At 33.3% G+C, this 14,645-nt stretch overlaps 1 protein-coding gene across 1 annotated transcript in view; it reads right to left on the minus strand.

The window, feature by feature from the left end:
- LOC127174033 (protoheme IX farnesyltransferase, mitochondrial) overlaps positions 1-7,593 on the minus strand; it is a 48,751-nt gene extending 41,158 nt beyond the window's left edge. Inside the window, exons 1-4 of the mRNA XM_051124225.1 lie at positions 7,447-7,593; positions 5,687-5,829; positions 5,162-5,438; positions 4,415-4,539 (exon numbers count right to left, since the gene is read on the minus strand). Of these exons, the coding sequence (XP_050980182.1) occupies positions 4,415-4,539; positions 5,162-5,438; positions 5,687-5,829; positions 7,447-7,504 (603 nt within the window). The 5' untranslated portion in view covers positions 7,505-7,593. The remainder of the gene's footprint in view (positions 1-4,414; positions 4,540-5,161; positions 5,439-5,686; positions 5,830-7,446) is intronic.
- Positions 7,594-14,645: the final 7,052 nt, after the last annotated feature.

Genomic DNA, 14,645 nt, shown 5'->3' on the forward strand with positions numbered 1-14,645 from the left:
TTAGTCGTATGTAACGCAAAAGAGTGTCAATAGGGTATACGCATGTAGGAATTCATCTTTGTACAAGCTGCTATCAGATACGATAACAATCACGTCACAGTTTCTGCATGCATACACAGCTCTAAGACTTCAAAAAGCGCTCAAGGCTTCAGGAACAAAGAGACAGACTGTATACAATATCTCTGTTATTCTGCTGCACTGTATTTGCACAGTGTAAACAAATCTGCCATCAGGTAGCCAGTGTAATTTACATCCAACACTTTAATTTAAACCACACTTACAAATACAACAATAAATTCTGCAATACTTTACAAATGCAATTTATTTCTGATGGCAGATGCTTTTATCCAAAGCACATACAATGTGAGATTTCACCAGTGTTTTCTCTCCAATTTAAACACATGACTTTGGTGTCAATCAGATTTACGGGGTTTTTGCATATGATTTTTGGGCAGTATAAATGCGTCCATAAACTGTCAATATATTTGACCCATAATAAGTAAAACGGATGAATTTAAATGTGTTGAAGTGCAAAAGTAACAGTAAAACACTAAGTAATATATAATAATATTAAGCAAATATTAAGAAAATGCAAAGTGAGACGCATCAAAAACAAAACAAGAAAGAAAATGGCATGGAACTAAAGAAATATAGATTGTTTTTACAGTTTTGTGTCTTGTTTTTGACTTTGTTAAAATATAATATAATATAATTTAATATAATATATAAAAATAAAATTAACATTTTATTAAATTTTTATTTTATGATTAAATTTTAATCACCTGTTAATCCAAAACTCAACATTACCACGTATGGCCATTAGACCAACAACTCTTTTAAAAATCCAGCAAAAAAAAAATTATAAGATATACAAGATATATACTGTATATATCTTGTATATCTTATAAGTTTTTTTTTTGCTGGATTTTGGTCTATATACAGTCACAGTCATATTTCATTTGATTTTGGTCATACCACACACCCCTGCTGGCTACTATGATGCACTACTACGGCTGCGGTTAAATGTGTACACATCCACCACGCAAAACCAAGCTACAACTCTGAGTAGGAGGCGAGACAGAGAGGCCAGACACAGGCTCTTTCCATACTGTAACGTGTGGAGTGAAGACTCCGTGCAAATGCCAACCGCTTGCCACAAGAAAGCCAGCTCTACGGTCCATGGATTAAATGTCCTCTGAAGCCACAGAAAGCCTATTAGTCCCAGACTGAACCTTCAGAAACACTTGCACAAGTCACAAGGACATCTAGACAGTACAGAGCGAAGTAAACCGAAGTATGCATTAGAAATATCCAAGCTCCACTTAAATAATAAAACCAACATCTGATACCTGTGTTTCAACATGCTTTTGGGCATATAAAAGCACACGTGATTGATGGACCTGTTCTAAGTACTCCATCCCTCCTTACTGTTCCTGCTCAATTAGAACTTCAAAGACGGCACATCAAACGCAACAAATTTACAGAGCGCCCATCTGTCCGCCTTCACTCGTGCCGCGTTCGGCCGTTACCTCAGCCTCTTAGACCTTGTATCCGTTTCAATGTTAAACGTACAAAGAACAGTTGAGCCCTGATTTTAAACTACGCAAAGATGTCAATTATAGCTAATCAACCTTTTCTCTCTCTCTATAACTTCCAAAATGAAATGAGAATAAGTTGGCTTCCTCGCCGTAAGATCTCTTTAAAAGCTTTCATGCCTATCCAAGTTCTTCCCCCTGTTTTTAACTCATCTATGAATTACTAATTCAGCATCAAATGAAATGTGCACAGTCTGTTATTAAACATGCTAACCAACAGCTTTGATACCTTTTAAGCATTGATTATATATAAAATACACTAAGTTTAAAAGGTTAGTGTCTAGGGGTCAACTGACATGTCTTTTTCAGGGCCGATGCGTTAGCGATTATTACAGATCAAGTAGACGATAACTGATATTTTGAACCGATATATATATCTATATATATTATCTGGTGTAAAAATGTTAATGGCAAAATAAGAATAACAAGGGCTCTGACAAAAACTTTCTTTAAATGCTTTTAAATTATTTTATCAGCAAATCGGTTCTGAAAATTACAGATAACTACAAAAATTCTTAATATCGGTGCCGATAATCGGTCGACACCAACTGGTTTCAGTAATATATTTTTTTTAATGAATACTTTTATTCAAAAAAGATGCATTAAACTGATCAAAAGTGACAGTAAAGACTGACTTTGTTACATTACAACAACAAAGAATAGATGCCATTCATTAGAAGATTCAATTTAACAAAGAAAACTGAAAAAAAATACTAAGCAGCACAAATGGTTTCAACATTGATAATAAGAAATGGTCCCTGAGCTCCATGTCATCATATTAAAATAGGGGGTCAAATTTTATGTTTTTTTCAGGGCCGATGTCAATACCCATTATTACAGTTCACGTAAACTGATAACCGATATTTTGAACCGATATACATGTCTGGTGTACAAATGAAACTTAATGTTTAAATTAGGAATAACAAGAGCTCTGACAAAGACTCTTTAAATGCTTTTTAATATTATTTTAATTGGCATATCGGTTTTAAAAATGACTGATCCGATAACCATAAAAATGCTTAATAATGGCATCGGTAATTGGTCGAAGCCTATATTAAAATGCTTTCTGAAGGGCGGCTAAAAATTCAGGTTTTCCATCACAGGTAGAAATTATAATTAAACCTCTATTAAAACAGAAATAGTTATTTTAAAATGTAATAATGTCAATATTTTACTCTACTTGTGATCAAACATATCAGGTTGAAGTGGAAAAAATCTAGTCAGAAACATGTGAACCAAAACCTATACAATGTAGGCACATCACAGAAAAAGGTTCATGATATTTACTATATGCCCAACCTAAGGAGCAAATATTTGCTTGTTCGTTACTGCACTAGGCCACCAGCAATGTGACAGATTGAGGTCGTGCAAATAGAACAATGCAATAAGTAAATGCACTGTAGAGATGCCACTAAGGAGTAAAAAGGTCCAAGTGCAGGATCTTCCTCTTAAAAACAGGTCAGCAGGTGAACTCAGCCATCAAGGCTCGACCTTCAACAAATTACAGGCCATGCCTGGGTTTTGGTCAAGGAGCCACAGGCGTTAAAATAAATTGATGTAACGGTAACAATTTGGCTAATACTCTTAAGTCACAAAGAGCCTCACTGCACAGAACGTGCTTCGCTTGGAGCACAAAGCTGATTACAGATGGAGCAAACCAGAGCGTATGCAACCTGCGTCTCTCGGTCTCTGTTTCTTCTCATTCTAGCTCGGCAAATGCTTTCATCTGAAAAACATCACAACGGCACAGCTAATCTGGCCTAATGTATTTTTTAGAAACACAGCAGGAGTGGAATGCAAAAGAGACTACAATTGGCTCACTTAAGTGCTGATTTCTTTTCTTTCTCTCTAAACTAACGACAAAGTGCACCGTGAGAGCCCATATCGAGTGCTTGTGTCCCGTGTTTAGGTAACACACAATGAAACTCTGCTGGGCATTGCAAGACCCACTGAAGTCAAGCCAACGCTGCAATGAGACTTCATCCATCTAGCTGTACACAGGCAAAACAATAGAAAAATCAACAGACCGCCAAGTAGGCAATTACTCTGGCTGGAATGCTTGCGCAGAGTCGAGGTTAAGTACCAAAACTAGCGGGTAATACATTTATAAGCATCTACAACTGGATTTGTGTGGTCTGCCGTGGGCCTGCATCAACAAATCAAGCCAAACTCTGGTCATCACATTTTTTAGTCAGATGCCTACTTTTGCAATCATGGATAATAAACCATGGTAAACACTACAATGCAAACATTTATATTAGTGTGAAAAATATTAGGCTGATTTCAGAAATTACTGATTTATTTACATTAGACTTTGAAATTGGGTCAATCTCATTAAACCTGGATCTCAACAAATGCCCACCTCACATTTTACTCAAACAGGAAAAATAACTCAAAAATTCATTTTCAAATAAATCATACCATTTTGCATACTATATATGTATTTTAACAGAATATTGGATTATTTTCAGAACTAAATGACTAGAAAAACTCATTTTTAGGAAATTTAGGCACATTTTATTGAAGCAAAACATAATTCTATTTTCTACACATTTTTGGGGTGGAACGTAACCTGAATATCTTATTCTGAGAGTGACAAAGATGACATTAACATAAAAGTTCCTCAGCAGGTGCCAGTGATCTCAGATCTAAAAAAAATACTATTTCACAACATCAGACATGCACAGCTTTTAATACACACACACACACAAGCTTGTTCCAGCTGAATGTCAGGTCACTTGGCTTCATATGATGTGTTTGGTTCAGTCACGTTCTGCTGAGTGTGAAGTTATTTTATGAATGTGCAAGAGGTGACTGACCTGATTGATGGAATTGGCTGTACAGGAAGAGAGAAACGTTCCGAATGAAGCCATCAAAAAAATGACAGGGTCAAAGGGCACTGGAGCCATGGCATAGCCAGCAGCTGCTGTAGTAACCACAAGAGCTACGGACAGAAAGAAAGACCAAAGTTACAAAATGGTTTATCGATTTAGTTCAAAATGCAACTTCAGTTTCTACAAAAATGTTTGAAACAATAATAAATAACAAAGTGATAAAATAACAGATTAAAACATGAAAAAATAAAAAAATCTAGTAATCTAATAAAAAAAAAACTGCAACAATTCAACAACACCTTTTAACTAATAATTAAAAATCAATCTAGGAAGAGTCTGAAGAATGTCATTAGGCTATTAGACATTGAAAAATGTTTTGCTATCATATCAGTAAATGTTGTCAGAAGTATAGCTTCCAACATATTATGCAAAGTTAATTATGCAGAACATATAAGTGTAACACTACTTAACTACATATACTTATAATATAAAAATTAAAGGATGAAAACAGTCAAAATACTTAATGGCCTAAGACTAATTTTTTTAACTGATTACATGATTAACCATAAGATAGCAATTAAAATGAATCATTACTCTGTGCTTTTTTTAGATTAAGCATCACATTTATCTTTCCATGAACAGTTTAGCTTTGATTACTGCATCAACCAACAGTATGTATCTTGTACTGCAGTGTAACTTTCATTCATACAATATACATAACACGTATCATACCTGTTAATTTAAGTTTGGCGAGTCTTGCGTAAATCCCTGGTAAATCACTGTATTCAACTTTCAGCTCCTTCCACTGCCGGGCCTCTAGTCGGGCTGCCCTGGCTGCTTCTGGCTCAGCCGGGTCACTTGGCAGCGCCTTAGTTGCTGGTTCAGGCTTTAAGGCTGGGATCTTCTGAACCTGACTGACCACCGAATCATCTCGATCATCCAACACAGCAGTAACAGACTCCTGCTTGGGTATCGCTCTCTGGCAGAGACCGCTGCTGCTCATCACATACTGTGAGAAGATGGATTTCAATTTAATCAGTTAACTGGAATGCAAGGAAATTGGCATATGGCTAATATAATCTGCAATAATTTAAAAGCAAACAAATATTGCATATAAAATTGAGAGCTGGCTCAAAAAAAAGACTAGATGATAATTATAAATATCAATAATGTCTATAAATAGATCATTTTAGAGCTGAATTGAAATACATGGTTAGTGTATTGCCGGTTATGCATCCATAAAGGCAGCACTTATACCTGTCTCTTCAGAAAGCAGAGATGCTGGAAAGTGATCCATTCTGCTTGATTTTTCCTGCAGAGCTGAATCAGACTCCTGGCACTCATGTGACTCCTAGACGCATTTGAAATGAGCTTCAGCTGCACACCAACACCAAGCAAACCTTCAACAAGAGAAGTCATTACTTAATATTATTTTTTCAATGCCATATATAACAACAACAGGGACACAATGAGAAATGTTGATTCAAAGATAAGAAAAATAGAAGCGAAAAAACAACAAAACATATATAATATAAAAGAAAAAAGAGCTGCCACATTATGCAAAAATATCAAACCTGTTTACAATGTTCACAAAGCTTGAATTGTCTTTTACAAATACAATTGTGTATAACATAGCAAAATTTTGAGTTATTTTTAAAATGTTTTTCCTATTGCCTTTTTAGATTACCCACTTTATTACTTTATACCCACAAAAGTTTTTTTAACAGTAAAATGTAATATAGTAACAGCTTTTTCTCTTCTGCTCACCATGCCTGCATTCATTTAATCTAAAGTACAGCAAAAACAGTACAATTTTGAAATATTTTTTACTATTAAAAATAACAGTTTTTTATTTGAATGTGTTTTATATTATTCTATTTGAATCATTTTTATATTTGTAATTTATTCATGCGATCAAAGCTAAATTTTCATCATCATTACTCTGGTCTTTAGTGTCACATAATGGAAAAAAAATATAGAAATTAACACTTTTATTTAGCAAGGATGCTTTAAATTGATCCAAAGTAATAATAAAAACATTTATAATGTTACAAAAGATTTTTTATTTCAGATAAATGCTGTTCTTCAGAACTTTCTATTCACCAAAGAAACCTGAAAAAAAAAAAAAAATTCTACTCAGCTTTTCAACATTTAATTATTTTTTGAGCAGCAAATCACAATACTAGAATGATTTCTGAAGGATCATGTGACTGAGTAATGATGCTAAAAATTCAGCTTTAAAATCACAGAAATAAATTACATTTTAAAATACATTCAAATAGAAAACAGTTATTTTAAATAGTAAAAATACATCACAACTGTACATTTAAAACATTCAAATAGAAAACAGTTATTTTAAATAGTAAAAATACATCACAACTGTACAGTTTTTTCTGTACTTTGGATCAAATGCAGGCTTGGTGAGTAGAAGACTTCTTCAAAATCATTAAAAATCGTACTGTTCAAAAACGTTTGACTGGTAGTGTATGCTGTATGTTTATCACCTGCATGATCACTGAAGTCTATCACTAGGTCAAATCCACTAATTTTAGCTAACAATCTCCCAGTGACGTCATGCCAAACAACACATGGCACCATATCAAATCTGACACTTGCAACACGCATTATGACACAATACAGCGGTTTTTCAAATATTAATTTAAATTTGACTCTCAGCACACATATACAAACACAAGCAATAATAAATACTCTCCCCTATCTCTCTCTCTCTATATATACACACAAAGCTTATATAGTTAACTAAAATGTTGACTTGCCACATGCAAAATGTGCAGAGCACAGCAGAAAAATACTTTTATATCTATGTCAGTGCATGAAGTTATTGGGAATCCTTTTAAAATAGGCTCATGTCATGTAACTGTGTTGATATTTTAAGGTCATTCTGCTGCAGTAGCGCTTCGGTGGCTAGGCTAACCGGCTAGCATTCTTTTAAAACACCACACCGGAAAGAGCGAAAGCTCACATACGCTTCATTAACATAATATAGTTATGAATACCATCACGTGGAAGGCATTTCCAGACTCCCGTCAGTCTACTACATGATGTTTTATACATGTTCCTCAAGCGAACGACCGGCTGCCGCCGAGTCCCCTTCACATGCTGCAGCGCGCCATCTTCACCTCGCGTTCACAAGGGAAGTGTTTCCTGTGACGTGTGTCCCGGTGTAACACACGAGCAGGCGCGTGAAGCAAAGTTGGTTTAGAGGTGTTCTGACAATTATAAAAAGCGGTGTGAACTGTTATTAATAATAATAATAATGCTTTAAAAATAATAAATATATGTTAAGCCTTGTAAAGAACAACAGTGTAAGAACTAGATGAGTAAAGTTTGAGAACAAACTTTAAGTTGGCTTGAGAAAGCCTAGCCTGAAAGTTTAAAGCAGTTGTAATAGTATGGAAGCAGCTAGCATGATTTAACACATTGCTTACATGATTTAACATGTTTAGCATGATTAGCTTATTGTTTGTATTTTTATAGGCTGATTACAATGTTGTTAGCATGATTAGCATGTTGTTATCATAATTTGCAAGTTACTAGAATGTTGTTAGCATGATTAGCCTGATTAGCATGTTGATAGCATGACTGCACATGATTAGCATGTCGCTAGCATGTTTCTGGCATGATTAACACGTTGCTAACATGTTTCTGGCATGATTAACAAGTTGCTAACATGTTTCTGGCATGATTAACAAGTTGCTAGCATGTTTCTAGCATGATTAGCATGTAACTAGAATGTTGCTAGCATGATTAGCATGTCGCTAGCATATTTCTGGCATGATTAACAAGTTGCTAACATGTTTCTGGCATGATTACCAAGTTATTAGCATGATGTTAGCCTGATTAGCATGTTACTAACATGATTAACAAGTTACTAACATGTTGTTAACATGTTTCTAGTATGATTAGCATGTGACTAGCACGTTGCTAGCATGATTAGCACGTTACTAGCATGTTGTTAGCATGTTTCTAGTATGATTAGCATGTAACTAGCACGTTGCCAGCATGATTAGCACGTTACTAGCATTTTGTTAGCATGTTTTTAACATAATTAGCATGTTGTTAGCATGATTAGCATGTTACTAGCACGTTGCTAGCATGTTTCTATCATGATAAGCAAGTTATTAGCATGTTGTTAGCATGATTAGCATGTTATTAACATGTTGTTAACATGTTTCTAGTATGATTAGCATGAAACTAGCACATTGCTAGCATGATTAACACGTTACTAGCATTTTGTTAGCATGTTTCTAACATAATTAACATGTTTTTAACATGATTAGCATGCTACTAGCATGTTACTAACATGTTGTTAGCATGTTTCTAGTATGATTAGCATGTAACTAGCATGTTGCTAGTATGATTACCAAGTTACTAACATGTTGTTACCATGATTAGCATGTTACTAGCACGTTGTTAGCATGATTAGCATTTTACTAGCATTTTGCTAACATGATTAGCAAGTTTCTAGCATGCTGCAAGTTGATTAGCATGTCGTTAGCATGTTTGTCACATGATTAGCATGTTACTAGCATTTTGTTAGCATGTTTCTAACATAATTAGCATGTTGTTAGCATGATTAGCATGTTACTAGCACGTTGTTAGCATGATTAGCACGTTACTAGCATGTTGTTAGCATGTTTCTAGTATGATTAGCATGTAACTAGCACGTTGCCAGCATGATTAGCACGTTACTAGCATTTTGTTAGCATGTTTTTAACATAATTAGCATGTTGTTAGCATGATTAGCATGTCACTAGCACGTTGCTAGCATGTTTCTATCATGATAAGCAAGTTATTAGCATGTTGTTAGCATGATTAGCATGTTACTAACATGTTAGCATGTTTCTAGTATGATTAGCATGTAACTAGCACGTTGCTAGCATGATTAGCACGTTACTAGCATTTTGTTAGCATGTTTCTAACATAATTAACATGTTGTTAGCATGATTAGCATGTTACTAACACGTTTCTAGCATGTTTCTATCATGATAAGCAAGTTATTAGCATGTTGTTAGCATGATTAACATGTTACTAACATGTTAGCATTTTTCTAGTATGATTAGCATGTAACTAGCACGTTGCTAGCATGATTAGCACGTTACTAGCATTTTGTTAGCATGTTTCTAACATAATTAACATGTTGTTAGCATGATTAGCTTGTTACTAGCATGTTGCCAGCATGTTTCTATCATGATTAGCAAGTTATTAACATGTTGTTAGCATGATTAGCATGTTACTAACATGTTGTTAGCATGTTTCTAGTATGATTAGCATGTAACTAGCATGTTGTTACCATGATTAGCATGTTACTAGCACGTTGTTAGCATTTTTCTATCATGATTAGCATGTTACTAGCATGTTGCTAACATGATTAGAAAGTCCTAGCATGCTGCAAGTTGATTAGCATGTTGTTAGCATGTTTGTCACATGATTAGCATGTTACTAGCATTTTGTTAGCATGTTTCTAACATAATTAGCATGTTGTTAGCATGATTAGCATGTTACTAGCACGTTGCTAGCATGTTTCTATCATGATTAGCAAGTTATTAGCATGTTGTTAGCATGATTAGCATGTTACTAGAATTTCGTTAACATGTTTCTAACATGATTAGCATGTTACTAGCATGTTGTTAGCATGATTAGCAAATTATTAGCATGTTTCTAACATGATTTAGCTAGATAGATTAAAAATATTAGAAATATTAGAGCCAAAGCTTAAATGAGTCTAAATGGATTAGAAATAGTACATAGAAGGGAAGCTTGATTGAGCCTCAAGGGATTCTGGGAGTTTGAATAGTGTTGCTCATTTGAACATTCCGTCAATGTAAGTCTATGGGATTTTTGGTGGTTTTGATAGTCTGGTTTACGAAAACCGTAAGCCGGATCAGTTAGAAAAGATACAGCACACCGAGTCAGACCAGTCTGAAGGTCTGGGCCGAGTTTGGTGGTTCTAGCTTGAAAGCTCTAGGAGGAGATAGATACCGAAATTTGGCTCAGAAGAAGAAGAATCTTAAATAGTAGATCAGTAAGTTGGCTTTCTCAAGCCAACTTAATTATTAAAAGTTATTTCCCAGAAGTGGTGACCTTGTCTGATTTGGTAGATTTGTATTATTGTAATCTATTTATATCATCACAATGAATGGGCTGCCAAGACCTGCAATGGTCTGTTATCTTATTGCACGCCTCATTTGTGATTCATAATTTCCCAATACAGTTTGCAACATCTGATGACCCAGTATAAAAAGGAATTATTCAAACCTACTTTGTAAAAGCAATAGAGATATTGATATCTATTGAAGATCTCCTAAGAAGATCGGTTTCCATTTTATCAGTAAATAGGCTACGCACGTTTCTTGATGATCTTGAACATCTTCCTCCAGCACTCCAGGCCTGATGGTTGAAACCCGCCATCCAAAGCCATTTCCCTGATTCATCTCATTCATTACGGCCGCTTCCTGGCCAGCCCTCCCATCCTCTCCTAGCAGATTACATGATCTAATCTCACCCCCATATCCAGATTTGGCTCTGATGAATGTCAGCAATGCCCAGCGGTATGTTCTAACAGCCACAGATCATAAACTCTATTCAGCTCCCACAGACAGGACTTGTGCAACAAGACGGAATTGCAGCTTTGACCCTGTGAACTTTTTTGAGAGTGGTTTGATTTGAGCTGCAAGCTATTGTGTTGGTAGACTTGAAATCAAAAGAATAAATAAACCTGCAGCACTGTACAGTTGGTTTGTGTGTACATGTTCTTTTTTTTGTAAAGCATTTTTTTAAGCATTGTAATCTTGGGCTACAAAGCATAATACCGCAAAAAAAAAAAAAAAAAAAAAAAAAAAAAAAAGAAAGAAAGAAAAGAAAAAAGTCCTGCTGATTTTATTTTATTTTTAATTGGTTAACTAAAACATAAAAAATAAATACACACACACACACACACATTTAATTACATACAAAAGTGAAAAAATAGAAGTGTATGAAATGGTGAAGTATATATGGTGTGTCTTTACAAAAATAATTTTAAAATACTTTGTATAAAAGGTCCTGCTGATATATTAATTAATTAATTAATTTATTTTATTATTTATTTATTCATTTGATTGGTTAACTAAAATGTACATTAAAAAAAAAAAAAAAAAAAAAAAAAAATATATATATATATATATATATATATATATATTAGTTTGGCTAACTCTTAAATAAAAAAGAATATATATATAGAATATATAGAATATATATTTCACAAAAGTGGAAAAAATAGAAGTGTATAAAATGTATATATGGTGAAGTATATATGGTGTGTCTTTACATAAATAATTTTAAAATACTTTTTAAAAAGTCCTGCTGATTAATTAATTTATTAATTTATTTATTTTATTATTTATTTATTCATTTGATTGGTTAACTAAAACGTACATTAAAAAAAAAAAAAAAAAAAAAATATATATATATATATATATATATATATACACACACATAAAAGTCCTTCTGATTTGTTTTTTTTTTTTTTTTTTTTTTAGTTTGGCTAACTAACTCTTAAATAAAAATAAATATATATATATATATATATATATATATATAATATATGGAATATATATTTCACAAAAGTGAAAAAATAGAAGTGTATAAAATGTATATATGGTGAAGTATATATGGTGTGTCTAAATAAATAATTTGAAAATACTTTTTAATTAATTAACTTATTTATTTATTTTATTATTTATTTATTCATTTGATTGGTTAACTAAAATGTACATTAAAAAATACAAAAAAGAAAAAAATATATATATATATATAAAAGTCCTGCTGATTTTTTTTTTTTTTTTTAGTTTGGCTAACTAACTCTTAAATAAAAAAAATAAATAAATGAAAAAGAATAGAGAGAGAGAGAGTACACACACACACATATATATATATATATATATATATACATTTACTTAAATTAAATATAAAAGTGAAAAAATAGAAGTATATAAAATAGTCAGGATTGGATTGATGTGCCTTTACATATACTATATTTTAAAAATAATTTTAAAATACTTTTTAAAAAAAAGTACTTTAAAATGTACTTTTGAAGGTTCTTTAAAGGCTTTTTAGGTTCTTTTTATTATAAATAAAATAATTTTTAAAAAGCATTCAAATATATCAGATAAGTATATCTGTGCTAAACTTGTTTGACCTTTAATGATAAAATACAGAAAAGATTCAATGTCATTCGGGTTCATTGTTGTTTTGCTCCACGATTTGCAGCAATTCATGTAATCTGATTCCCCAAGAATAACATAATTTGTGTGCTTGTTGACAATGCATTGAATGGAAAAATGAGGATGAGAAAATAAGATCAGGAAATTGTTTGTTTATTATAATAGATTTCCATAGTGACAAATCTGATGGGACGCTTGCACATTATCAGCAAGAAATATTCATCATTTATGAGAAGAGACTCCAGAATTTATGTAAAAAATATGTTAAACTCGAGTTGACTGAATGGCCTTCACAGTATGGTAAGACAATATGGTAAACATGTGGTAATGCATTATATCCTCAAGTGTCATTTGTAACCAAGGACGTTAATCGAGAATGCTCACACTCTTTGTTCTTCTAGGCTTCTTCTAAGTGCTGCCCTCAGCCTATAGAATAGACACCTACAATGACTATTGTCATATAGAGGTGTGTGATAATTGAATTAGATGCTCCACAGAGTAAAGACTATAGATATAGACAGGTCATAAAACTAGACATGCCTCCACATCCTGCTCAGCACAAAGTTTTCAGCTTTGACCAACCTGAGAGGCAGATGGCCTGAGGGCTTCAGAACAATGCAGCCTGATTGGATGGATCTGCTTAACACACGGCGCTTTTCAGAGCACACAGACAGAGGTCTCATCCACTGTGGTGGTCTTTCATCATGTCAGAATGTAGCATCTTGAGATAGACTGTAAGCATTCTTTCAGGACAAGGAGAGAGAAAAGAAGACGGATGAACAAAGGGACTGTGACTGATATATACAGAAGGAGTTCTGTCAGGGTCATGCATTGATGGAACAGATATATACAATATGACTTAAAGTGGTGCTCAAGATTTTATTTGCAAAGCGACTTTTGTGTATGTTGGAGCATATATATTTGAAGTCAAAAGTTTACATACGCATTGCAGAATCTGCAAAATGTTAATTATTTTACCAAAATAAGAGGGGTAATACAAAATGCATGTTATTTTTTATGTAGTACTGACCTGAATAATATATTTCATATAAATGACATTTAAATATAGTCCACAAGAGAAAATAAAATAGTTTAAATTATAAAAATCATCCCGTTCAAAAGTTTACATACGCTTGATTCTTAATACTGTGTTGTTACCTGAATGATCCACAGCTGCTTTTTTTTTTTGTTTTTGCTTTTGTTTAGGGATAGTTGTTCATGAGTCCATTGTTTGTCCTGAACAGTTAAACTGCCTGCTCTTCTTCAGAAAAATCCTTCAGGTCCCACAGATTCTTTGGTTTTTTAGCATTTTTGTGTATTTGAACCCTTTCCAACAATAACTGTATGATTTTGAGATCCATCTTTTCACACTGAGGACAACTGAGGGACTCATATGCAACTATTACAGAAGGTTGAAATGCTCACTGATGCTTCAGAAGGAAACACAATGCATCAATAGCCAGGGTGTGAAAACTTTTGGAATTTGAAGATCAGGGTAAATTTAACTTATTTTGTCTACTGGGAAACATGCAAGTATCTTCTGTAGCTTCTAAAGGGCAGTACTAAATGGGAAAAAAATATATATGATACTTAGGCAAAATAAGAACAATGTACACATCTTCATTGTACAGTTGTTCAAAAGTTTACACCCCTGACTCTTAATGCTTTGTTTTTCCTTGTGGACCATGGACCACAACATAAGGGTCAATTTGTTTAAATTGTTATGTCACCATCTGTATGTTGAATAAATAAGCTTTCCAAGGATGTAAAGTTGTCCAAATTAAGTTCTTAGCAATGCATATTGCTAATCAAAAATTAAGTTTTGATATATTTACGGTAGGAAATTGACAAAATATCTTCATGCAACATGATCTTTACTTAATATCCTAATGATTTTGGCATAAAAGAAAAATTTAACATTTTGACCCATTCAATGTATTGTTGGCTATTGCTACAAATATACCCATGCTACTTAAGGTTTTGTGGTCCAG

The sequence above is a fragment of the Labeo rohita genome, chromosome 12, assembly GCF_022985175.1.
Source record: "Labeo rohita strain BAU-BD-2019 chromosome 12, IGBB_LRoh.1.0, whole genome shotgun sequence".
Taxonomy (NCBI): domain Eukaryota; kingdom Metazoa; phylum Chordata; class Actinopteri; order Cypriniformes; family Cyprinidae; genus Labeo; species Labeo rohita.